Here is a 26,737-nt window from a genome sequence, read left to right as displayed (position 1 = left end):
TTGAATTGTAAGTGTGATGGCAGAATGTGTAATGGTAATGTTGAGAGGAAGTATTTGCAGGGATAATTGATGTGTGATTGGAATGTCCGTCTGTATGGAAAGAATCTTGTATCTAATCTCTGGATATTGACAGTTGCAGGGAGAGTGAGACTGCCTGGCAAGTGTCAGACGTGGTGAGAACTGCTGGGGTATGAGGAACAGAGGTAGTCACCTCGTAGATACTCGACTGAAGCACAGAGTTACACGGGTAAGCAAGGAGGAGGAGTACGTTTGGTAGGAGGGGTGAGCATGGGATGTGGGGAGCATTTGAGAGTGGGCCAGATCGTGGGGGAGGGGGCTGGGTTGGAGGGAGGCTTTGCGCTGAGGGGAGCAGGTTGCTGAGAATAGGGGAGGGTCACGGGGCGGGGTTTGCACGAAAGGCGGCCGTGAGGAAGGGAACAGGACGCAAGGGAGGGCATCGTGAAGAGGGGATTGGGATGTGGGACTCGGGACCCAGTTTGGAGTGAGGGATGTGGGTAGTGAGGTCTCTCTGTTCTTGTAATTTAATGTTAAACCATTTCTCTTTTCCCCATCTCTGCTCCCTTTTCCCCCTCCTCTGCTCCCTTTCCCCTCCTCTGCTCCCTTTCCCCTCCTCTGCTCCCTTTCCCCTCCTCTGCTCCCTTTCCCCTCCTCTGCTCCCTTTCCCCTCCTCTGCTCCCTTTCCCCTCCTCTGCTCCCTTTCCCCTCCTCTGCTCCCTTTCCCCTCCTCTGCTCCCTTTCCCCTCCTCTGCTCCCTTTCCCCTCCTCTGCTCCCCTTTCCCCTCCTCTGCTCCCTTTCCCCTCCTCTGCTCCCTTTCGCCTCCTCTGCTCCCTTTCCCTCCTCTGCTCTTTCAGTATCTCAGTGATAGCAGCAGTCAGTATGTGGATATTGGAGTTCTTGCTGCTGATCTACAGCGTTTGTACAGGTAAGTGTACAGTGAGATTCCCCTGGCTCTGTTTGCTTGATGTACTGTCCCATGTGGCCATCGAGATCACTGAGGCCTGTCTTTCAGTCTCTAGTTTGTGCAGTTTGCTGATCTATGGCTGGCAGCAATAAGACCCGTACAGGTGCTACTGACAGTGTGCTGCGTGGGAGGGTTCCTCTCCGCCTCCCCCCCCCCCACCGTCTCCTGATCCCCCTCCCCACCGTCTCCTCATTCCCTTCTCTCTTCCCTCCCCCCACCGTCTCCTGATCCCCTCCCCCACGTCTCCTCACTCCCTTCTCTCTTCCTCCCCCCCCCCACCGTCTCCTTGCCCCCTCCCCCCCCCCCCACCGTCTCCTTTCCCCCTCCCCCCCCCACCGTCTCCTTTCCCCTCCCCCCCCACCGTCTCCTTTCCCCCTCCCCCTCCACCGTCTCCTTTCCCCCTCCCCCCTCCACCGTCTCCTTTCCCCCACCCCCCCCCACCGTCTCCTTTCCCCCTCCCCCCCCCACCGTCTCCTTCCCCCTCCCCCCCCACCGTCTCCTTTCCCCCTCCCCCCCCCACACGTCTCCTTTCCCCCCCCCCCCCCACCGTCTCCTTTCCCCCCCCCCCCCCCCGACCGTCTCCTTTCCCCTCCCCCCCCACCGTCTCCTTTCCCCTCCCCCCCCCACCGTCTCCTTCCCCCACCCGCCCCCCCACCGTCTCCTTTCCCCCTCCCCCCCCCCACCGTCTCCTTTCCCCCTCCCCCCCCCACCGTCTCCTTCCCCCTCCCCCCCCACCACCGTCTCCTTTCCCCCTCCCCCCCCACCGTCTCCTTTCCACCGACCCCCCACCCACCGTCTCCTTTCCCCCCTCCCCCCCCACCGTCTCCTTCCCCTCCCCCCCACCGTCTCCTTTCCCCTCCCCCCCCCCACCGTCTCCTTTCCCCCTCCCCCCCCCCACCGTCTCCTTTCCCCCTCCCCCCCCCCACCGTCTCCTTTCCCCCTCCCCCCCCCACCGTCTCCTTTCCCCCTCCCCCCCCCACCGTCTCCTTTCCCCCTCCCCCCCCCACCGTCTCCTTTCCCCCTCCCCCCCCACCGTCTCCTTTCCCCCTCCCCCCCCACCCGTCTCCTTTCCCCCTCCCCCCCCCCCACCCGTCTCCTTTCCCCCTCCCCCCCCACCGTCTCCTTTCCCCCTCCCCCCCCACCGTCTCCTTTCCCCCTCCCCCCCCCACCGTCTCCTTTCCCCCTCCCCCCCCACCGTCTCCTTTCCCCCTCCCCCCCCACCGTCTCCTTTCCCCCTCCCCCCCCCCACCGTCTCCTTTCCCCCTCCCCCCCCAACCGTCTCCTTTCCCCCTCCCCCCCCACCGTCTCCTTTCCCCCTCCCCCCCCCACCGTCTCCTTTCCCCCTCCCCCCCCCACCGTCTCCTTTCCCCCTCCCCCCCCCACCGTCTCCTTTCCCCCTCCCCCCCCCACCGTCTCCTTTCCCCCTCCCCCCCCACCGTCTCCTTTCCCCCTCCCCCCCCCACCGTCTCCTTTCCCCCTCCCCCCCACCGTCTCCTTTCCCCCTCCCCCCCCCACCGTCTCCTTTCCCCCCTCCCCCCCCCACCGTCTCCTTTCCCCCTCCCCCCCCCACCGTCTCCTTTCCCCCTCCCCCCCCCACCGTCTCCTTTCCCCCCCCCCCCCCTCCCCCCCACGTCTCCTTTCCCCCTCCCACCGCTTACCCAGTCAATAGTGAGGGAGTGCTGTGCCCTCATCTTTTTGATCTTTTGGATGAGACTTTAAGCAACAGGGACTTGAAGCTGGTAAATAGGAAGGAGGGCTCAGGTGTAAAAGGTAGTCTCAAAAATAGTTTGAATACAAACATGGGAGAGAGTAAATTAACAGTGAGAGATTGTGCTTTAGGCACTACAGGTAAAAGGAAAAGATGGAAACTAATTAAGCTCAAGAGAAATCGGAAACGTGCGAGTAAAACATTGGATCAGAAGAACAGCTTTGGCTTTGTGGCTCATGTCAACATTCTTTATACGAACGCACAGAGTGTAAGGAATGAACTGCAGGAACAAATCCAATCTGTAGGCTACGACAATGCTGCCAGGCCAGTCAGTACAGGGAGCCTAATATACCGAGTAATCAGGTCTACAGGAAAGATCAGGAGAATGGTTGAGCAGGAGCAGTGGCCTTGGTGACTAAGGCTGAAATCACTTCAATGATAAGAGAGATAATAACGAGAGGTAAGAAGAGAGTGGAGACTATATGGGTAGAATTTATAAAGAGAAAGGGATTTCTGACTGTAGTGGGAGTTATGGATAGGGCTCCAGGTAGCAGCTGGAAACCGGTAGTTTGTATAAATGCTGAGATTAGACAAGCATGTCACAAAGCAGCCAGATGTTCATGGGGGATTTTAACTTTCATATAGATTAGGATAAACAGAGCAGCACATGTCAGAAAGGGAGTGAATTTCATGAGTGTGTCTGGGGTAGTTTTCCACAACAATATGTCCCCAATCAAAGAGCCAGGCTATTTTACAATTAGTAATGAGAATGAGTCAGGTTTAGTTCACAGCTTAACGGTGTGTGAACATTTATCATAATAGTGATCATAATATTATGGAGTTCACACAAGATCAGGGGGCAGGTTGTTCAACCTTGCCCGTCTTAGAGCGAAGACCAAAGTACGGAAAGTCCTCATCAGGGAACTCCTCTTTGCTGACGATGCTGCATTAACATCTCACACTGAAGAGTGTCTGCAGAGTCTCATCGACAGGATTACAGCTGCCTGCAACGAATTTGGCCTAACCATCAGCCTCAAGAAAACGGACATCATAGGACAGAACATCAGAAATGCTCCATCTGTCAATATTGGTGACCACACTCTGGAAGTGGTTCAAGAGTTCACCTACCTAGGCTCAACTATCACCAGTAACCTGTCTCTCGATGCAGAAATCAACAAGCGCATGGGAAAGGCTTCCACTGCTATGTCCAGACTGGCCAAGAGAGTGTGTGAAAATGGTGCACTGACACGGAACACAAAAATCCGAGTGTTTCAAGCCTGTGTCCTCAGTACCTTGCTCTCAGTGAGGCCTGGACAACGTATATCAGCCAAGAGCGACGTCTCAATTCATCCCATCTTCGCTGCCTCCGGATAATCCTTGGCATCAGGTGGCAGGACCGTATCTCCAACACAGAAGTCCTCGAGGCAGCCAACATCCCCAGCTTATACACACTACTGAGTCAGCGGCGCTTGAGATGGCTTGGCCATGTGAGCCACATGGAAGATGGCAGGATCTCCAAAGATACATTGTACAGCGAGCTCGCCACTGGTATCAGACCCACCGACCGTTCATGTCTCCACTTTAAAGACGTCTGCAAACGCGACATGAAATCGTGTGACATTGATCACAAGTCGTGGGAGTCAGTTGCCAGTGATCGCCAGAACTGGCGTACAGCCATTAAGTCGGGGCTAAAGCGTGGCGAGTCAAAGAGACTTAGCAGTTGGCAGGAAAAAAGACAAGCACAAGGGGAGAGCCAACTGTGTAACAGCCCCGACAACCAATTTTATCTGCAGCACCTGTGGAAGAGTCTGTCACTCTAGAATTGGCCTTTATAGCCACTCCAGGCGCTGCTTCACAAACCACTGACCACCTCCAGGCACTTACCCATTGTCTCTCGAGACAAGGAGGCCAAAGAAGATCATAATATTCAACCTGGCGTTTGAAAGGGAGAGATGTGAAACAGAGAGTCGTTTTCTTCTTTGGCCTCCGAAAGAAAGCCCCGAAACAGAGAGTAAGATTCCAGATTCAGGTAAGGCTGTTTGTAATGACAGAGACAGAAACAGAGACTGTCCACAGTAATAAAAACAGCAAGTTCTGGAAATACTCAGCAGGTCTGGCAGTATCTGTGGAGACAGAAACAGAGTTAATGTTTCAGGTCAGTGACCTTACATCAGAACTGGCAAAGCTTAGAAAAGAATTCGGATTTAAGCAAGTGAAGGGGGGTGGGGGAAGAGAACAAAGGGGGAGGTGTTTGATGGAGCAGAGGGCAGGAGAGAAATAACTTGCAGACTGAACATTGAGTTCAATAACGTCAGAGCATGACTGGCCTTTTTTATATTTATTATATTTTATTCTATTTTTTAACCATGTGCCTGTTTTCCATATAGTCAGAGCTGCTCATTATTCTGCTATTAACACTCTCTCTGGATTATTGCTTTGTCTTTCACCACAAACATTAACACTCTCTCTTTGCCTTTGTCCAAGGACAGCTTTGTTATTTAATTTCTGGGGATAGGCACAGTTTAAACATTGGAGGCAGACTTTTCAGGAGTGAAATTAGGAAAAACCTCCACATGCGCACACACACATGCACGCACATGGTGGTAGGAGTTTGGAAATCTCGCCTGCAAACTGAAATTGCTGCTCGATCAATTGTTAATTTTAAATCTGAGATTGATAGATGTTTGTGGATAGCACGTACAGGGAGGTGGTCACACCGCAGGTAAAGACTGCTCAGGCAGAAAGGGAATGGGTGACCGCTAGGCAGAGTGGAAGAACTAGGCAGGTAGTGCAGGAGTCCCCTGGGTCCATCTCCCTCTCTAACAGATTTTCCACTTTGGATACTGTTGGGGGAGATGTCTCTTGCTGCATTCCACTGAGGAGCTAAGTCTGTGACACCACGGGTGGCTCAGCTGCACAGGAGGGGAGGAAAAGGAGTGGGAAGGCTATAGCGTTAGGGGATTCTACCGTAAGGGGTACAGAGGTGTTTCTGTGGCCCCCAACGTGACTCCAGGATGGTATTTTGCCTCCCTGGTGCTGGGGTCAAGGATGTCACTGAGTGGCTGCAGGACATTCTGAAGGGGGATGATGAACAGCCAGAGATCGTGGGTCACATTGTTACCAACGCCATAGGTAGAAAGAGGGATGCAACAAGAATTTAGGGAGCTAGGTAGCGGATTAAAAAGCAGGACCTCAAAGGTTGTAATCTCTGGATTACTCCCGGTGCCACGTGCTAGTGAGTATAGAATTAGGAGGACAGAGCAGATGAATGCGTGGCTGAGGAGATGGTGCAGGAGGGAGGGCTTTAGTTTCCTGGATCACTGGGTCTGTTTCTGGCAAAGGTGGGACCTGTAAAAGTTGCACCTGAACCGGAACGGGACCAACATCCTTGCTGGGAGGTTTGCTAGTGTTGTTGGGGGGGTTTAAACTAATTTGACAAGGGGTGGGATACAGAGTGGAGGTACAGTAGGGGATGAAGCACAGTCAAATATAGAAACGAAACGAAGTCATTGTGGAAGGCAGAGCAAATATAGACCTGTTAAGGCACAAGTGAAAAATGCAAGGCTGGATTGTATCTATTTTAATGCAAGGAGTCTTACTAGTAAGGCAGATGAATCGAGGGCGTTGATTAGCACATGGCATTATGATATTATCAGAGACATGAGGGAGGGGCAGGACTGGCAGCTCAATATTCCAGGGTATAGAATCTTCAGGCGTGACAGAGGAGGGGGTAAAAGAAGAGATGGCATTGCACTGTTGATCAAGGAGTCAATTACTGCAGTAAGGAGGGATGATATCTTAAAAGGTTCCTCAAATGAGGCCATATGGGTTGAACTTAAAAACAAAAGGGGGGGCAATCACTTTGCTGGGAGTGTACTACAAGCCTCCAAACAGTCAGGGAGATAGAGGACCAGGTATGTAGGCAAATCTCAGAGAGGTGTAAAAATAATAGGGTATTAATAGTGAGGGATTATAACTTCCCTAATATCAACTGGGAGTGTATCAGGCCTGTGTCCTCAGTACCTTGCTCTATGGAAGCGAGGCCTGGACAACGTATGTCAGCCAAGAGCGACGTCTCAATTCATTCCATCTTCGCTGCCTCCGGAGAATACTTGGCATCAGGTGGCAGGACCGTATCTCCAACACAGAAGTCCTCGAGGCGGCCAACATCCCCAGCTTGTACACACTACTGAGTCAGCGGCGCTTGAGATGGCTTGGCCATGTGAGCCGCATGGAAGATGGCAGGATCCCCAAAGACACATTGTACAGCGAGCTCGCCACTGGTATCAGGCCCACCGGCCGTCCATGTCTCCGCTTTAAAGACGTCTGCAAACGTGACATGAAGTCCTGTGACATTGATCACAAGTCGTGGGAGTCAGTTGCCAGCGTTCGCCAGAGCTGGCGGACAGCCATAAAGGCGGGGCTAAAGTGTGGCGAGTTGAAGAGACTTAGCAGTTGGCAGGAAAAAAGACAAAAGCGCAAGGGGAGAGCCAACTGTGTAACAGCCCCGACAAACACATTTTTCTGCAGCACCTGTGGAAGAGCCTGTCACTAGAATTGGCCTTTATAGCCACTCCAGGTGCTGCTCCACACACCACTGACCACCTCCAGGCGCTTACCCTCGCGATAAGGAGGCCAAAGAAGAGGTCTTAGTGGAAAAGGCTTAAAGGGGGCGGAATTCTTAAAGTGCGTACAGGAGAGCTTTTTGAGCCAGTACGTAGAAAGTCCTGCAAGAGAAGGGGCAGTACTGGATCTAATCCTAGGAAATGAAGCCGGACAAGTGGTAGTGTCAGTGGGGGAGCATTTTGGGGATAGTGACCATAACTCTGTAAGATTTAAGGTAGTTATGGAAAAGGACAAAGGTGGACCGGAAATAAATTGCAGGAAGGCCTATTTCAATACGATAAAACAGGATCTAGTCAAAGTGGACTGGGAGCAGCTACTTGTAGGAAAGTCTACATCAGACCAGTGGGAGTCATTCAAAGAGGAAATAGTGAGAGTTCAGAGCCAACATGTACCCGTTAAGGTGAAGGGTAGGACCAACAAGTCCAGGAAACCCTGGATGTCGAGGGATATAGAGGATTGGATCACGAAAAAAAAGAGGCTTATGGCAGATTCAGAGGGCTGAAAACCGCGGAGGCACGAGAGGAGTATAGAAAGTGTAGGGGGGTACTTAAAGTAATTAGGAGAGCGAAGAGGGGGGTATGAAAAAACACTGGCGGGCAAGATAAAGGAAAATCCTAAGGCGTTTTATAAGTATATTAAGGGCAAGAGGATAACCAGGGAAAGAGTAGGGTCCATTCGGGACCAAAGTGGCAATCTGCGTGTGGAGCCAGAGGACATAGGTGAAGTTTTAAATGATTGATTACTTTTCATCTGTGTTCACTATGGAGAAGGACGATGTAGGTGTAGAGATCAGGGAGGGGGATTGTGATATACTTGAACATATTAGCATTGAAAAGGAGGAAGTATTAGCTGTTTTAGCAGGCTGACAATTGGATAAATCCCCAGGCCCAGATGAGATGTATCCCAGGATGTTATGTGAGGCAAGGGAGGAGATTGCAGGGGCTCTGAACAAATTTTCAAATCCACTCTGGCCACAGGAGGATTGGAGGACAGTAAATGTGGTACCATTATTTAAGAACGGTCGCAGGGATAAACAAGGTAATTACAGGCCAGTGAGTCTCACTTCAGTGGTTGGGAAACTATTGGAAAAAATTCTGAGGGACAGGATTAATCTCCACTTAGAGAGGCAGGGATTAATCAGGGATAGTCAGCATGGCTTTGTCAGGGGGAGATCATGTCTTAACAAACTTGATTGAATTTTTTGAGGAGGTGACTAGATGTGTAGATGAGGGTACAGCAGTTGATGTAGTCTACATGGACTTCTGACTATTCGGAAGGACAGACAGGAAGGTAAGGGAGGTGGTGTAGCTCTGATATTCAAGGATGACATCAGGGCAGTGCTGAGAGATGATATCGGTTCTATGGAGAATGAGGTTGAATCCATTTGGGTGGAAATTAGAAACTCTAAGAAGAAAAAGTCATTGATAGGCGTAGTCTATAGGCCACCAAATAATAACATCACATTGGGGTGGGCAATAAACAAAGAAATAACAAATGCCTGTAAAAATGGTACGGCAATTATGGGGGATTTTAATCTACATGTAGATTGGTCGAACCAGCTCAGTCAGGGTAGCCTTGAGGAGGAGTTCGTTGAGTGTATCCGTGATAGTTTTCTTGAACAGTATGTAATGGAACCGACGAGGGAGCGAGCGATCCTAGATCTAGTCCTGTGTAATGAGACAGGAATAATTAATGACCTCGTGGTTAGGGATCCTCTTGGAAGGAGTGATCACAGTATGGTTGAATTTAAAATACAGATGGAGAGTGTGAAGATAAAATCCAATACCAGGGTCCTGTGCTTGAACAAGGGGGACTACAATAGAATGAGGGAGGACTTGGCTAAAGTAGACTGGAAACAAAGATTTTATGGTGGGACAGTTGACGAGCAGTGCAGGACTTTCAAAGCAATTTTTCAAAGTGTTCAGCAAAAGTATATTCCAGTGAAAAGGAAGGACTGGAAGAAAAGGGGTAATCTGCCATGGGTGTCTAAGGAAATAAGGGAGGCTATCAAATTGAAAAAGAAGGCATACAAAGTGGCCAAAAACAGCATGAAACTATAAGATTGGGAAAACTTTATAGGTCAACAGAAAGCCACAAAAAGAGCTGTAAAGAAAAGTAAGATAGAACATGAGAAAAAACTGGCACAGGATATAAAGACAGATAGCAAAAGTTTCTATAAATATATAAAACGAAAAAGAGTGGCTAAAGTAAACGTTGGTCCTTTAGAGGATGAGAAGGGGAATTTAGTTATGGGATATGATGAAATGGCCGAGGCATTGAACAGGTATTTTGTATCGGTCTTCACAGTGGAGGACATTAATAACATGCCAGTAATTGACAAAGAGACGAACGTAGGTGAGGACCTGGGAACAATCATTATTACGGAAGAGGTAGTGTTGGGCAAGCTAATGGAGCTAAGGATTGATAAGTCTCCTGGCCCTGATGGAATGCATCCCAGGGTACTAAAAGAGATGGCGGGAGAAATAGCAGGTGTACTGACGGTAATTTTCCAAAATTCGCTGGACTCTGGGGTAGTCCCAGCAGATTGGAAAACAGCAGATGTGACGCCACTGTTTAAAAAGGGAGGTAGACAAAAGATGGGGAATTATAGACCGATTAGCTTAACCTCTGTAGTGGGGAAGATGCTTGAGTCTATTATCAAGGAAGAAATAGCAGGGCATCTCGATAGAAATTGTCCCGTTGGGCAGACGCAGCATGGGTTCATGAAGGGCAGGTCATGCTTGACAAATCTTTTGGAATTCTATGATGACATTACGAGCAAGGTGGACAATGGGGACCCAGTGGATGTGGTGTACCTAGATTTCCAAAAGGCCTTCGACAAGGTGCCGCACAAGAGGCTGCTGCATAAGATAAAGATGCATGGCGTCAGGGGTAAAGTATTAGCATGGATAGAGGATTGGTTGACTAACAGGAAGCAGAGAGTGGGGATAAATGAGTGCTATTCTGGGTGGCAATCAGTCACTAGTGGTGTGCCTCAGGGATCGGTGTTGGGACCGTATTATTTACAATTTATATAGATGATTCGGAGTTGGGGACCACGTGTAGGGTGTCAAAGTTTGCAGATGACACTAAGATGAGTGGCAGAGCAAAGTGTGCAGATGACTGTGAAACTTTGCAGAGGAACATAGATACATTGAGTGAGTGGGCAAAGGTCTGGCAGATGGAATACAATGTTAATAAATGTGAAGTCATTCATTTCGGTAGGAGTAACAGTAAAAAGGATTATTACATGAATGGTAAAAAGTTGCAGCATGCTGCTATGCAGAGGGACCTAGGTGTCCTTGTGCATGAATCGCAGAAGGTTGGTCTGCAGGTCCAGCAAGTAATTAGGAAGGCAAATGGAATTTTGTCCTTCATTGCTAAAGGGATTAAGTTTAAAAGCAGAGAGGTTATGTTGCAGCTGTATAAGGTACTGGTGAGGCCGCACCTGGAGTACTGTGTGCAGTTTTGGTCTCCTTACTTGAGAAAGGATATACTGCCACTGGAGAGGGTGCAGAGGAGGTTCACTAGGTTGATTCCGGAGTTGAGGGGGTTGGTTTATGAGGAGAGACTGAGTAGATTGGGATTATATTCATTGGAGTTCAGAAGAATGAGGGGGGATCTTATAGAAACATATAAAATCATGAAGGGAATAGATAAGATACAAGTAGAGAGGATGTTTCCACTGGCAGGTGAAGCTAGGACAAGAGGGCATAGCCTCAAGATTATAGGGAGCAGATTTAGGACTGAATTAAGAAGGAACTTCTTCACCCAGAGGGTTGTTAATCTATGGAATTCCTTGCCCAGTGAAGTAGTTGATGCTTCTTCAGTAAACGTTTTTAAAGCTAAGGTAGATATCTTTCTAAAACAATAAAGGAATTAAGGGATACGGTGGGAGCGCGGGTAAGTGGATCTGAGTCCACGAAAAGATCAGCCATGAACTTATTGAATGGCGGAGCAGGCGCGAGGGGCCGGACGGCCTACTCCTGCTCCTAGTTCTTCTTATGATCAGTAAGGCTTTTGATGAGGTCCCGCATGGGAGATTGGTTAAGAAGGTAAGAGCCCATGGCATCCAGGGCAATTTGGCAAATTGGATCCAAAATTGGGTTCGTGGCAGGAGGCAGAGGGTAATGGTCGAGGGATGTTTTTGCGATTGGAAGCCTGTGACCAGTGGTGTACCACAGGGACAGGTGCTGGGACCCTTGCTGTTTGTCGTGTACATTAATAATTTCAATGTGAATATAGGAGGTATGATCAGCCTCAGTGGGTTGTCCTGATCAGGCAGCTGCTCAGAAATGCCTTAAGTACAACAGTAAACTGGCATTTGCTGAACTTCTTTCCAGCTGCTGCATTTTTCCCACATTGTGCAAAAGCAATTTATCTAAAAAGGGCACCAGTGATTCCATTTGTTTCCCCATGGAGCTGTGGGAATGTAGAATAGACACTCAGCAAAAGCAAAAAGATCTGGCAATACTCAGCAGGTCAGGCAGCATCATGGAGAGAGAAGCAGAGTTAACGTTTCAGGTCAGTGACCTTCCATCGGAACTGGCAAAGGATAGAAAAGAATTAGGTTTTAAGCAAGTGAATGGTGGGGAAGAGAACAAAAAGGAAGATATATGATAGGGCAGAGTGCAGGAGCGATTACATAACAAAGCTGTCCTGGGACAAAGGCAGAGAGAGTGTTAATGCTTGTGAAAGACAAAGCAATAGTCCAGATAGAGTGTTAATAGCAGAATAATGAGCAGCTCTGACTACATGAAAAACAGGCACATGGTTAAAAAATAAAATAAAAAGTATAAAAATATATTTTATAAAAAGCCTGTCGTGCTCTGAAGTTATTGAACTCAATGTTCAGTCCACAAGGCTGTAGAGTGCCTAATCGAAAGATCAGGTGCTGCTCCTCGAACTTGCGTTGATGTTCATAGAACAAAGAACAGTACAGCACAGTACAGGCCCTTCGGCCCACGATGTTGTGCCGAACCTTTAACCTACTCTAAGATCAAACTAACTACCTACCCTTCATTCAACTATCATCCATGTACCTATCCAAGAGTCGCTTAAATGTCCCTAATGTATCTGCTTCTACTACCACCGCTGGCAGTGCATTCCACGCACCCACCACTCTCTGTGTAAAGAACCTACCTCTGACATCTCCCCTAAACCTTCCTCCAATCACCTTAAAATTATGCCCCCTGGTGATAGCCCTTTCCACCCTGGGAAAAAGTCTCTGGCTATCCACTCTATCTATGCCTCTCATCATCTTGTACCCCTCTATCAAGTCACCTCTCATCCTTCTTCGCTCCAATGAGAAAAGCCCTAGCACCCTCAATCTTTCTTCGTAGGACATGCCCTCCAGTCCAGGCAGCATCCTGGTAAATCTCCTCTGCACCCTCTCTAAAGCTTCCACATCCTTCCTATAATGAGGCGACCTGAACTGAACACAATATTCCAAGTGTGGTCGAACCAGGGCCTCATAGAGCTGCAGCATAACCTCGCAGCTCTTAAACTCAATCCCCCTGTTAATGAAAGCCAACACACCATACGCCTTCTTAACAACCCTATCAACTTGGGTGGCAACTTTGAGCGATCTATGGACGTGGACCCCAAGATCCCTCTGTTCCTCCACACTACCAAGAATCCTGTCTTTAAGCCTGTATTCTGCATTCAAATTCGACCTTCCAAAATGAATCACTTCACACTTTTCCAGGTTGAACTCCATCTGCACTTCTCAGCCCAGCTCTGCATCCTGTCAATGTCCCGTTGCAACCTACAACAGCCTTCCACACCATCCACAACTCCAGCAACCTTTGTGTCATCGGCAAACTTGCTAACCCAGCCTTCCACTTCCTCATCCAAGTCATTTATAAAAATCACAAAGAGCAGAGGTCCCAGAACAGATCCCTACGGAACACCACTGGTCACCGAGCTCCAGGCTGAATACTTTCCATCTACTACCACCCTCTGTCTTCTATGGGCTAGCCAATTCTGTATCCAGACAGCCAACTTCCCCTGTATCCCATGCCTCCTTACTTTCTGAATGAGCCTACCATGGGGAACCTTATCAAACGCCTTGCTAAAATCCATATACACCACATCCACTGCTCTTCCTTCATCAATATGTTTTGTCATATCTTCAAAGAATTCAGTAAGGCTTGTGAGGCATGACCTGCCCCTCACAAAGCCATGCTGACTATCTCTAATCAAACCATGCTTTTCCAAATAATCATAAATCCTGTCTCAGAATCCTCTCCAATAATTTACCCACTACCGACGTAAGACTGACTGGTCTATAATTCCCAGGGTTATCCCTATTCCCTTTCTTGAACAAGGGAACAACATTTGCCACCCTCCAATCATCCGGTACTACTCCAGTGGACAGTGAGGACGCAAAGATCATCGCCAAAGGCGCAGCAATCTCTTCCCTCGCTTCCCGTAATATCCTTGGGTATATCCCGTCTGGCCCCGGGGACTTATCTGTCCTCATATCATTCAAAATTTCCAGCACATCCTCCCTATTAACCTCAACCTGTTTGAACATATCAGCCTGTTCCACGCTGTCCTCACAAACGACCAGGTCCCTCTCACGAGTGAATACTGAAGCAAAGTATTCATTTAGGACCTCCCCTACCTCCTCCGACTCCAGGCACAAGTTCCCTCCACTATCCCTGATCAGCCCTACCCTCACTCTGGCCATCCTCTTGTTCCTCACATAAGTGTAGAACGCCTTGGGATTTTCCTTAATCCTACCCGCCAAGACTTTTTCATGTCCCCTTCTAGCTCTCCTAAGTCCATTCTTCAGTTCCTTCCTGGCTACCTTGTAACCCTCTAGAGCCCTGTCTGATCCTTGCTTCCTCAACCTTAAGTAAGCTTCCTTCTTCCTCTTGACTAGCTGTTCCACATCTCTTGTCATCCAAGGTTCCTTCACCCTACCATCCCTTCCTTGCCTCATCGGGACAAACCTATCCAGCAGTCGCAGCAAGTGCTCCCTAAACAACCTCCACATTTCTGTCGTGCATTTCCCTGAGAACATCTGTTCCCAGTTCATGCTCCCCAGTTCCTGCCTAATAGCATTGTATTTCCCCCTCCCCCAATTAAATATTTTCCCATCCCGTCTGCTCCTGTCCCTCTCCTTGACCATAGTGAAGGTCAGGGAGTTGTGATCACTATCATCGAAATGCTCTCCCACCGAGAGATCTGGAGCAGGTCAAAGACAGAAATGTTGGTATGAGAGCAGCGGGGGATTGTTGAAATGGCAAGCAACCGGAAGCTCGAGGTCATGCTTTCGGAAAGTCTTTGACCTGCTCCAGTGTCCCAGTGAACATCGATGCAAGCTCGAGGAGCAGCACCTGATCTTTCGATTAGGCACTGTACAGACTTGCAGACTGAACATTGAGTTCAAAGAACAAAGAACAGTACAGCACAGGAACAGGCCATTCGGCCCTCGAAGCCTGCGCCGATCTTGATGCCTGCCTAAACTAACACCTTCTGCACTTCCGGGGCCCATATCCCTCTATTCCCTTCCTATTCATATATTGGTCAAGATGTCTCTTAAACGTCGCTATCGTATCTGCTTCCACCACCTCCCCTGGCAGCAAGTTCCAGGCACTCACCACCCTCTGTGTAAAAAAACTTGCCTCGCACATCCCCTCTAAACTTTGCCCCTCGCACCTTAAACCTATGTCCCCTAGTAACTGACTCTTCCACCCTGGGAAAAAGCTTCTGACTATCCACTCTGTCCATGCCGCTCATAACTTTGTAAACCTCTATCATGTCGCCCCTCCACCTCCGTCGTTCCAGTGAAAACAATCCGAGTTTATCCAACCTCTCCTCATAGCTAATGCCCTCCAGACCAGGCAACATCCTGGTAAACCTCCTCTGTACTCTCTCCAAAGCCTCCACGTCCTTCTGGTAGTGTGGCGACCAGAATTGCATGCAATATTGTAAGTGTGGCCTAACTAAGGTTCTGTACAGCTGCAACATGACTTGCCAATTTTTATACTCTATGTCCCGACCGATGAAGGCAAGCATGCCGTATGCCTTCTTGACTACCTTATCCACCTGCGTTGCCACTTTCAGTGACCTGTGGACCTGTACGCCCAGATCTCTCTGCCTGTCAATACTCCTAAGGGTTCTGCCATTTACTGTATACCTCCCATCTGCATTAGACCTTCCAAAATGCATTACCTCACATTTGTCCGGATTAAACTCCATCTGCCATTTCTCCGCCCAAGTCTCCAACCGATCTATATCCTGCTGTATCCTCTGACAATCCTCATCATTATCCGCAACTCCACCAACCTTTGTGTCGTCCGCAAACTTACTAATCAGACCAGCTACATTTTCCTCCAAATCATTTATATATACTACAAACAGCAAAGGTCCCAGCACTGATCCCTGCGGAACACCACTAGTCACATCCCTCCATTCAGAAAAACACCCATCCACTGTTACCCTCTGTCTTCTGTGACTGAGCCAGTTCTGTATCCATCTTGCCAGCTCACCTCTGGTCCCGTGTGACTTCACCTTTTGCACCAGTCTGCCATGCGGTACCTTGTCAAAGGCTTTACTAAAGTCCATATAGATAACATCCACCGCCCTTCCCTCATCAATCATCTTCCTCACTTCCTCAAAAAACTCAATCAAATTAGTAAGACACGACCTCCCCTTCACAAAACCATGCTGTCTCTCGCTAATAAGTTTGTTTGTTTCCAAATGGGAGTAAATCCTGTCCCAAAGAATCCTCTCCAATAGTTTCCCTACCACTGACGTAAGGCTCACCGGCCTATAATTTCTGGATTATCCTTACCACCCTTCTTAAACAAAAGAACAACATTGGCTATTCTCCAGTCCTCTGGGACCTCACCTGTAGCCAATGAGGATGCAAAGATTTCTGTCAAGGCCCCAGCAATTTCTTCCCTTGCCTCCCTCAGTATTCTAGGGTAGATCCCATCAAGCCCTGGGGACTTATCTACCTTAATGCTTTGCAAGACGCCCAACACCTCCTCTTTTTTGATAATGAGATGACTGAGACTATCTGCACTCCCTTCCCTCGGCTCATCATCCACCAAGTCCTTCTCCTTGGTGACTACTGATGCAAAGTACTCATTTAGCACCTCACCCATTTCCTCTGGCTCCACACATAGATTCCCATCTCTGTCCTTGAGTGGGCCAACCCTTTCCCTGGTTACCCTCTTGCTCCTTATATATGTATAAAAAGGCTTGGGATTTTCCTTAATCCTGTTTGCCAATGACTTTTCATGACCCCTTTTAGCCCTCCTAATTCCTTGCTTAAGTTCCTTCCTACTGTCTTTATATTCCTCAAGTGCTTCATCTGTTCCTAGCCTTCCAGCCCTTACAAATGCTTCCTTTTTTTTTCTTTTTGACTAGGCTCACAATATCCCGTGTTATCCAAGCTTCCCGAAACTTGCCAAACTTGTCTGTCTTCCTCACAGGAACATGCTGGTCCTGGATTCTAATCAGCTGACGTTTGAAAGACTCCCACATGTCAGATGTTGATTTACCCTCAAACAGCCGCCCCCAATCTAAATTCTTCAGTTCCTGCCTAATATTGTTATCATTAGCCTTCCCCCAATTTAGCACCTTCACCCGAGGACTACTCTTATCCTTATCCACAAGTACCTTAAAACTTATGGAATTATGGTCGCTGTTCCCGAAATGCTCCCCCACTGAAACTTCGACCACCTGGCCGGGCTCATTCCCCAATACCAGGTCCAGAATGGCCCCATCCCTAGTTGGACTATCTACATATTGTTTCAAGAAGCCCTCCTGGATGCTCCTTACAAATTCTGCCCCATCCAAATTCTGCCCCATCCAAGCCCCTAGCACTAAGTGAGTCCCAGTCAATATTGGGGAAGTTAAAATCACCCACCACTACAACCCTGTTACCTTTACATCTTTCCAAAATCTGTCTACATATCTGCTCCTCTACCTCCCGCTGGCTGTTGGAAGGCCTGTAGTAAACCCCCAACATCGTGACTGCACCCTTCCTATTCCTGAGCTCCACCCATATTGCCTCAGTTTAATAACGTCAGAGCACGATTGGCCTTTTTTATATTTTTATATGTTTTATTATTTTATTTTTAACCATGTGCCTGTTTTTCATGTAGTCAGATCTGCTCATTATTCTGCTATTCACACTCTCGCTGGACTATTGCTTTGTCTTTCACCACAAACATTAACACACTCTCTTTGCCTTTATCCCAGGACAGCTTTGTTATTTAAATAAAAGCAAAATACTGCGGATGCTGGAAATCTGAAATAAAAACAAGAAATGCTGGAACCACTCAGCAGGTCTGGCAGCATCTGTGAAAAGAGAAGCAGAGTTAACGTTTGGGGTCAGTGACCCTGAGTGCCCTCTGCTCCATCAAACACCTTCGCCTTTGTTCTCTCCCCCACCCCCCTCCCCTTCACTTGCTTAAATCCTAATTCTTTCTAAGCTTTGCCAGTTCTGATGAAAGGTCAGTGACCTGAAACATTAAGTCTGTTTCTGTCTCCACAGATACTGCCAGACCTGCTGAGTATTTCCAGAACTTGCTGTTTTTATTTCAGATTTCCAGCATCTGCAGTATTTTGCTTTTATCTCAGCAAAAGCAGTTTGATGCACTGCTGTAAAACTCCGGGAAATAAAAACAGCTGATCATTTTTCTGATAAAAAGTAGAGAGGTGGAAACGAAGAAAGAGAGCAAGGTAAGAAGGCAGGGAAAATAGAAAGAGAGAGAGAATGAGCAAAAGGAAGAGCATGAGAAAGAGAGAAAGAAAGAAGCGTCACATTTCTCAAATATCTCAAAGATTATTGATGATCCATGTAATTAAATTGTGTTTAATTTGCCGTGATCGCATCACAGTTGTGATGTGAACACGAGACTATTTCTGTTGTGTTATTTAACCTCTGTTTCCGAAGTGAGAGTTTGGTCAGTGTAATGCTTTGCTTTTCTCTCCCCCATAGCTCGGACTATGGCCGCAGGAAGAGGAACGCCTTCAGGATCCAGGTGGATAAAGGTGAGTTAAACGTCCCATTGAGTGTGCAAGGGGCCTCGCTGTGTGACAGGGCACAATGGATGGACTGAGCAACAGGGAGAAGTTCAGGGCAGGATAGTGATGCTTCTCAGTGGGTCAGTTTGAATTCTCTCTGCCAGTCCCCTGGAGGTGCTGAATTCTGCAGGCTTTCCGTGTGGAAGCTGAGTGCTGAGGGTTGTCTTGCTCAGCAGGTGGGTGAGGGGCTGCTTGGGAAGATGTGACTGATGTCACCCCTCACACCTTCTCCCAGCAGGGTCACTTGGGGGGTGGGGGGGGGGGTGAGCAGGAGTGTGAATCCGTGTTACCTGATGTTATCACCCCTCACACCTTCTCCCAGCAGGGTCACTGGGGGGTGAGCAGGAGTGTGAATCCGTGTTACCTGATGTTATCACCCCTCACACCTTCTCCCAGCAGGGTCACTTGGGGGGTGGGGGGGGGGGGGGGTGAGCAGGAGTGTGAATCCGTGTTACCTGATGTTATCACCCCTCACACCTTCTCCCAGCAGGGTCACTGGGGGGTGAGCAGGAGTGTGAATCCGTGTTACCTGATGTTATCACCCCTCACACCTTCTCCCAGCAGGGTCACTGGGGGGTGAGCAGGAGTGTGAATCCGTGTTACCTGATGTTATCACCCCTCACACCTTCTCCCAGCAGGGTCACTTGGGGGGTGGGGGGGGGGGGTGAGCAGGAGTGTGAATCCGTGTTACCTGATGTTATCACCCCTCACACCTTCTCCCAGCAGGGTCACTGGGGGGTGAGCAGGAGTGTGAATCCGTGTTACCTGATGTTATCACCCCTCACACCTTCTCCCAGCAGGGTCACTGGGGGGTGAGCAGGAGTGTGAATCCATGTTACCTGATGTCTCGTCCAGTACTTAGGCTAATTTCAGAGCCGTCTTGCCCTGGCTGGAGGCTGCTTAACCAGACCAGGCCGACCATTGAGCCTGGGATCTGAGCCTTGCAGAACTGTGCCTCCCCGATTTTCATTGCTGTACTATTGGCAACTGTGCCTTCAGATTCCTAGGCCCTAAACTCTGGAATACCCTCCTGAAAGCTCTTGAACCCCCACCCACCCACCCTCCATTATCATTTTAACAGTCTCCTGAAAATCTGTCGCTTTGACCAAACATTTGTCCTACTATCTATCTCCTTATGTGGTTTGGTGTCTAATCTTGTTTGCTAACAATTCTTGGTGCTATATAAAAGGCATGTTTATTCCATGAGCCATTGGGGATTGGGAGTCATCTGCTCAGTCAGTTAGTGAGTGAGAGGGAGAGAGACTAGAAACTGTCTTTCTTTAATTTAAAATTGCCAAGTGAACTTAGACCAATCACACTGTTGTTTGCTGTGGTGCCCCGAGTTTCCAGCCAATTGAGATATGTTTTACTGGTTTCTTTCTGCAGTGTACCGATTGGTCAGGAGGGAGATGTTGGATTTTGAAGCGGAGCATCTTGGGAAACGGGCTCGGCAGAGCCGAATGGAGGATGGGTAGGGAATTCTGGGTTTGCTGAGATCTCTGCAATTCAGACTGGAAGGCCAGGTGCTTTGGGGATCCTCACCTTGCGTTTGTTTTTTTGTATAGAATTGTCTCAGTAGTTGTTCTCCTACCCCTCCCCCACTCCCTGGTGACCCTTGTGGAGTCAGGTGCCACTGGGATCAGTCACATCTGTCCTCCAGGAGGCCATCCCTCAGGCATGAGTGTCGCTGGCATATTCTAACCTGACATCAGATTTTAGCCAATCCATTTAATTTGATCGATTAACAGGTCGGACAGTGCCAGTAACTTTAATACTTCATCAAGGAGTTCAAAGTTAGCATCTGCGGTCTCTTATATTGAAACATCAATCTAAGAAAACATGCAAATCCCACACATCCACTCCAACTTGCAGCATGTCAGCCTGCAAATGGAAGCTTGGATAATCTGAGATGTATCTCCAATCTCCGGGAGTCCAGCGACCTGCCCTGACACTTTCACTACCAGTCGCGGGGTAGGACCCGTGCTGTACCTCTCCTGGGAGTGTTTGATGGGACAGTGCAGAGGGAGCTTTACTCTGTATCTAACCCCGTGCTGTACCTGTCTTGGGAGTGTTTGATGGGACAGTGCAGAGGGAGGTTTACTCTGTATCTAACCCCGTGCTGTCCCTGTCCTGGGAGTGTTTGATGGGACAGTGTAGAGGGAGGTTTACTCTGTATCTAACCCCGTGCTGTCCCTGTCCTGGGAGTGTTTGATGGGACAGTGTCGAGGGAGCTTTACTCTGTATCTAACCCCGTGCTGTACCTGTCTTGGGAGTGTTTGATGGGACAGTGCAGAGGGAGCTTTACTCTGTATCTAACCCTGTGCTGTACCTCTCCTGGGAGTGTTTGATGGGGACAGTGTAGAGGGAGCTTTACTCTGTATCTAACCCTGTGCTGTACCTGTCCTGGGAGTGTTTGATGGGACAGTGTAGAGGGAGCTTTACTCTGTATCTAACCCTGTGCTGTACCTGTCCTGGGAGTGTTTGATGGGACAGTGTAGAGGGAGCTTTTCTCTGTATCTAACCCTGTGCTGTATCTGTGCTGGGAGTGTTTGATGGGACAGTGTAGAGGGAGCTTTACTCTGTATCTAACCCCTTGCTGTATCTGTGCTGGGAGTGTTTGATGGGACAGTGTAGAGGGAGCTTTACTCTGTATCTAACCCCGTGCTGTATCTGTCCTGGGAGTATTTGATGGGACAGTGTCGAGGGAGCTTTACTCTGTATCAAACCGCTGTTGACCTAGTGGGTTCTCTGCATTTATTGCTGTCCAATCCATGATGACTTTCGAAGGTTCCTCAAATGTGGCCATATGGGTAGAACATAAGAACAAAAGGGGGGCAATCACTTGGTTGGGAGGGTACTCCAAACCTCCAAACCGTGAGGGAGCGATAGAGAAACAAATATGTAGGCAAATCTCAGAGAAGTGTATAAATAATAGGGTTGTAATGGTGGATTTCAACTTACCTAATATCAACTGGCTGGCGGGCAGCCATAAAGACGGGGCTAAAGTGTGGCGAGTCGAAGAGACTTAGCAGTTGGCAGGAAAAAAGACAGAGGCGCAAGGGGAGAGCCAACTGTAACAGCCCCAACAAATAAATTTTTCTGCAGCACCTGTGGAAGAGTCTGTCACTCTAGAATTGTCCTTTATAGCCACTCCAGGCGCTGCTCCACACACCACTGACCACCTCCAGGCGCGTATCCATTGTCTCTCGAGATAAGGAGGCCAAAGAACAAGAACAATATCAACTGGGATAGTCTTAGTGCAAAGGCTTAAAATTCATACAGGAGAGCTTTTTGAGCCAGTACGTAGAAAATCCTACAAGAGAAAGGGCAGTACTGGACCTAATCCTAGGGAATGAAGCCGGACAAGTGGTAGAAGTGTCAGTGGGGGAGCATTTTGGGGATAATAATCATAATTCTAAGATTTAAGGTAGTTATGGAAAAGGACAAAGATGGACCGGAAATAAAGGTACTGAACGGCGCAGTGGTTAGCACCGCAGCCTCACAGCTCCAGGGACCCGGGTTCAATTCTGGGTACTGTCTGTGCGGAGTTTGCAAGTTCTCCCTGTGACCGTGTAGGTTTTCACCGGGTGCTCCGGTTTCCTCCCACAGCCAAAGATTTGATTGGCCATTGTAAATTGCCCCTAGTATAGGTAGGTGGTCGGGGAATTGAGGGAAGGTGTGGATGTGAGAGGGTAATGAGATTAATGTAGGATTAGTATAAATGGGTGGTTGATGGTCGGCACAGACTCGGTGGGCTGAAGGGCCTGTTTCAGTGCTGTATCTCTAAATAAATAAAATAAAAAAAGAGCCCTTGGGATCCAGGGCAATTTGGCAAATTGGATCCAAGATTGGCTTGGTGAAACAGAGTGTAATTTTCGAGGATTGTTTTTGCGAGCGGAAGCCTGTGACCAGTAGTGTACCACAGGGATCGGTGCTGGGACCCTTGCTGTTTGTTGTGTACATTAATGATTTGGACGTGAATATAGGAGGTATGATAAGTAAGTTCACAGATGACACAAAAATTGGTGTCACAAATAGTGAGGAGGAAAGCCTGAGATTACAGGACGATATAGCTGGGGCCTGAGATTACAGGACGATATAGCTGGGCTGGTAAGATGGGCGGAGCAGTGGCAAATGGAATTTAATCCTGAGAAGTGTGAGGTGATGCATTTTGGGAGGACTAACAAGGCAAGGGAATATACAATGGATGGTAGGACCATAGGAAGTACAGAGGGTCACAGGGACCTTGGTGTACTTGTCCATGGATCACTGAAGGCAGCAGTACAGGTAGATAAAGTGGTTAGGAAGGCATATGGGATACTTGCCTTTATTAGCCAAGGGATAGAATATGAGAGCAGTGAGGTTATGAAAGAGCTGTACAAAACGCTAGTCAAGCCACAGCTGGAGTACTGTGTACAGTTCTGGTCACCATACTGTAGGAAGGATGTGATTGCACTGGAGAGGGTGCAGAGGAGATTCACCAGGATGTTTCCTGGGCTCCAGCATTTCAGCTATGAAGAGAGACTGAAAAGGCTAGGGTTGTTTTCCTTAGAACAGAGAAGGATGTTGGGGGGAGACATGATTGAGGTATACAAAATTATGAGGGGCATTGATAGGTTAGATAGGAAGAAATTTTTTTCCTTTGCGGAGGGGTCAATAAACAGACGGCATAGATTTAAGGTAAGGGCCAGGAGGTTTAGACGGGATTTGAGGAAAATGTTTTTCACCCAGAGTGTGTTTGGAATCTGGAATACACTGCCTGAAGGGGTGGCAGAGGCAGGAACCCCCACAACATTTAAGAAGTATTTAGATGAGCACTTGAAACGCCATAGCATACAAGGCTACAGGCCAAGTCCTGAAAAATGGGACTAGAATAACTTGATGGCTGGCACAGACACGATGGGCCGAAGGGCCTGGTTCTGTGCTGTATAACTCTATGACTTCTGTTTTGCAGTGGGGACCTGATCTCTGATTTGTCTGACAGTGAGGATTACCCAGAATACCCGGTAGGTTGATTCTGATTTCGTGATGAATTATTTCCTCCGGGGGGACTGATTGGGGTCGGGGTCGGTGTCCGGGGGGACAGATTGGGGTCGGTGTCCGGGGGGACAGATTGGGGTCGGGGTCGGTGTCCGGGGGGACAGGTTGGTGTCCGGGGGGACAGATTGGGGTCGGGGTCGGTGTCCGGGGGGACAGATTGGGGTCGGTGTCCGGCTCAGTGGGACACTCTTGCCTGAATCAGAAGGTGTGGGTTTAAACGCGTGGTGGGTATTTGAGGGATCGGGGCTGGGGGGTGGTGGGGGAGGTCGTTTGAGGGATCGGGCGGAGGGGGGGGGGGTTGAGAGATCAGGCGGGGGGGGGGGGGGCGGGGTTTGAGGGATCGGGCCGGGGGGGGGTTGAGGGATCGGGCGGGGGGGTGTTTGAGGGATCAGGCTGGGGTGGGGGTGGTTTGAGGGATCTTGGGGGGTGGGCGTGGGGAGGGATTTGAGGGCTAGGGCGGGTGGGTGCTGTTATAACAATGTAAATGGGACAGGCTTTTTCGCTCACTGTCTCCTGGTGTTGCTGAAGCTCTTGTGATCTCCCGGTTCTGGAGCCAGGGTTCACTTCGACTGTCAAGGCGTCAACAATGAGTGATTAATTGATATCACATGTTTTCTTCATCCTTTACAGCCGACCAATCTCATGAACTCCTCATTGCTGAACCTATACCGGAAAACCAACCCTGAGCCTGCCCCCACTCTGCCAGCCAAGAAAGTGCTAGAAGGCGCCAGCATGCACAGGCAGTCAGCTCCTGGGCCAGCTAGTCTGCCGGGAGGGACCCCGGGGGTTACAGGGGTCTCTGTGGGCGGCTGGTTTATTGACAGCTCTCCAGGGGCACGTCACTCACAGGGTGGTGGTCTCGATGTGTGTGTCGATGAGAAGGAAACTGGACAGAGTTCTGAGGTAACAACTCTGCTTCTTCCAAACCAATGGCTATGTTTTGTTATTTATATGAGAAAAAGCTGTGTTAAATGTTCCGGAAGCTGTATTCTCCCCCATACCTCCCGGTGTCATCTATTTCTCAGATGGTTGTAGGTGCAAGTCCCAATCCAGGATTCCAGCAGACAGTGCGGGTTGACCCCTCATTGAGGGACTGCTTTGCCTGGGATGGGGGAGCCTGCCCATTGGCTGGTGGTAAACCAGTCAAGGTTGTGTTGAATGTTCAAGATCTTGTCTTTGTGCCAGTCTTGTCGTCTTCTCGTCCAAGAGGGCAGGGATTGTGAATTTGAAAATGGACACTGAGAGTGAAGAGAGAGGTTAGCAGACGCTTCTTCGCAGGGTTGTTAGTGAGTGTTTGTTGTTGCAGTAGAGTCTAATGTTTCTCCTCAGGAAAAGATCCGAGGCTCTGGGGATTCGGTAGTTAAGAGGGAGAGATAACGTCCTTTGGAAGCAGGATCAAGAGTCCGGGATTTTTTTTTTTTACCTGGTGCCATGATGAGGGATATCTCTAATTGGCTGGAAAGGATATTGGAGAAGGAGGGAGAGGATCCAGTCATTATGGTCCATGTTGGAAGAGGTCGACTTTGGAGAGGACCAGGAACTAAGAGCTAAATTAAAGAACAGGACCCCAAGGGTTATAAACTTTGGATTATTACCTGAGCCACATGTAAATTGGCTCTGGGAGAAGCAGATTAGAGAGGTGAACATGTGGCTGAAGGAGTGAAGTGGGAAAGAGGGCTTCCATTTCATGGGACAGGAAGATACTGTACCATTGGCAGAGGTTCCACCTGAACTGGGATAGGATCAGAGTCCTAGTGGAAAAGATAAATAGGCCTGTTATAAAGACTTTCAAGTGGTAAGGGTGAGGGTGGGTTCTTTAGTGGAAAAGGTAGCAGAGATAATAGTTTGAAAATAAACAAAAGAGAAGTAAGTAGAGTAACAGTCAGAAATTGTGCATTAGGAACTACAGGTCAAGGGAAAAGTGAAGGATGTAAAGTAATTAAGGTCAGTGAGAAATAGGAAATGTGTGAGTAAAATATTGGAGATGAAGGAGAGATTAGGCTGTGTGACCTAAATAAGCATTCTTTCTACAAATGCACAGTGTGTACGGAACAAACTGAATAAATTGCAGGCACAAATTCAACTTGGAGGCTCTGACATGGCAGCCATTGGAGAGACATGGCTACAAGGCAGATGGACAGGACTGGGAACTCCATATACCAGGTTATAATGTTTATAGGAAAGATAGGGAAAATGATAGGGGTGGGGGATTAAAGTTAAAATTGCTTCAGTGATGAGAGAGGATTTAACAAGAGGTAAGCTGGCAGTGGAGACTTTATGGGTAGAATTAAGAAATAGAAAAAGATTGAAGATTGTAGTGGAAGTTGTGTATAGGACTCCTGTTAGCAACTGTGAAGAGCTGAGACAACACGAGGCGAAATAAAACAGCATACAAAAATGCAAAAAATAGCACAAATCCTTGTGAATGGAGAGATACGAAGAACAGCAAAGGGTGACGAAACAGATAGAGCTACAAGAAGGGGAATTTACAAAGAAACATGCAAGGGATGTCAAAATCAACCTCAAAAACAGTTATACATTCGGAAAAAGAGGGAGCTATGGCGCCCTTTGAGAACTTTGGTAACGGTGATATTGTAACAGAAAATAATAATGGTGGACACACTGACTAATTACTTTGTGACAGTATTTACAGCAGAGGAAGAGTTCAGAAATCCCAAGGAGAGTGATATTGAATCAGGGACAGGAACTCATCAAAACAAACATAAGCTAAATAACAGTACTGAGGAATTAATGGCACCAAACAGTGACAAATCTCCAGGACCTGATGGGCAAGGCTCTGGATTAGGACCTCAGTTATTCACTGTAGTCATTAACAACTTAGATGATGGGATAGAAAACCAGATATCCAGATTTACTGACAACACAAAGATAGGTAGCAGTCTCAGTAGCCTACCTGTAAGCATCCCACTCCTGGCTGTGGAACAGGCCTCTCATCACCGCCACTGCCCAGCCTGGGGCCTGTCCACTCCCGGCTGTGGAACAGGCCCCTCATCACCCCCACTGCCCAGCCCGGGGCCTGTCCACTCCCGGCTGTGGAAGAGGCCCCTCATCACCCCCACTGCCCAGCCCGGGGCCTGTCCACTCCCGGCTGTGGAACAGGCCCCTCATCACCCACACTGCTCAGCCTGGGGCCTGTCCACTCCCGGCTGTGGAACAGGCCCCTCATCACCCCCACTGCTCAGCCTGGGGCCTGTCCACTCCCGGCTGTGGAACAGGCCCCTCATCACCCCCACTGCCCGGGGCCTGTCCACTCCCGGCTGTGGAACAGGCCCCTCATCACCCCCACTGCCCAGCCCATGTCCTGTCC

The 26,737-nt window shown here is 48.9% G+C and overlaps 1 protein-coding gene across 1 annotated transcript in view; it reads left to right on the top strand.

Annotated features, from left to right (window-relative positions):
- Positions 1-135: 135 nt before the first annotated feature.
- The window catches only part of LOC137364701 (nuclear valosin-containing protein-like), a 149,170-nt gene continuing 122,568 nt past the window's right edge, over positions 136-26,737 (top strand). The window contains exons 1-6 of the mRNA XM_068027743.1: positions 136-247; positions 874-944; positions 18,284-18,336; positions 19,756-19,840; positions 23,324-23,375; positions 24,040-24,312. Coding sequence (XP_067883844.1) covers positions 191-247; positions 874-944; positions 18,284-18,336; positions 19,756-19,840; positions 23,324-23,375; positions 24,040-24,312 — 591 coding nt within the window. The 5' untranslated portion in view covers positions 136-190. The remainder of the gene's footprint in view (positions 248-873; positions 945-18,283; positions 18,337-19,755; positions 19,841-23,323; positions 23,376-24,039; positions 24,313-26,737) is intronic.

This window comes from Heterodontus francisci, unplaced genomic scaffold (genome assembly GCF_036365525.1).
Source record: "Heterodontus francisci isolate sHetFra1 unplaced genomic scaffold, sHetFra1.hap1 HAP1_SCAFFOLD_1106, whole genome shotgun sequence".
NCBI lineage: Eukaryota > Metazoa > Chordata > Chondrichthyes > Heterodontiformes > Heterodontidae > Heterodontus > Heterodontus francisci.
This window is presented reverse-complemented; position numbering and strand designations above follow the sequence as displayed.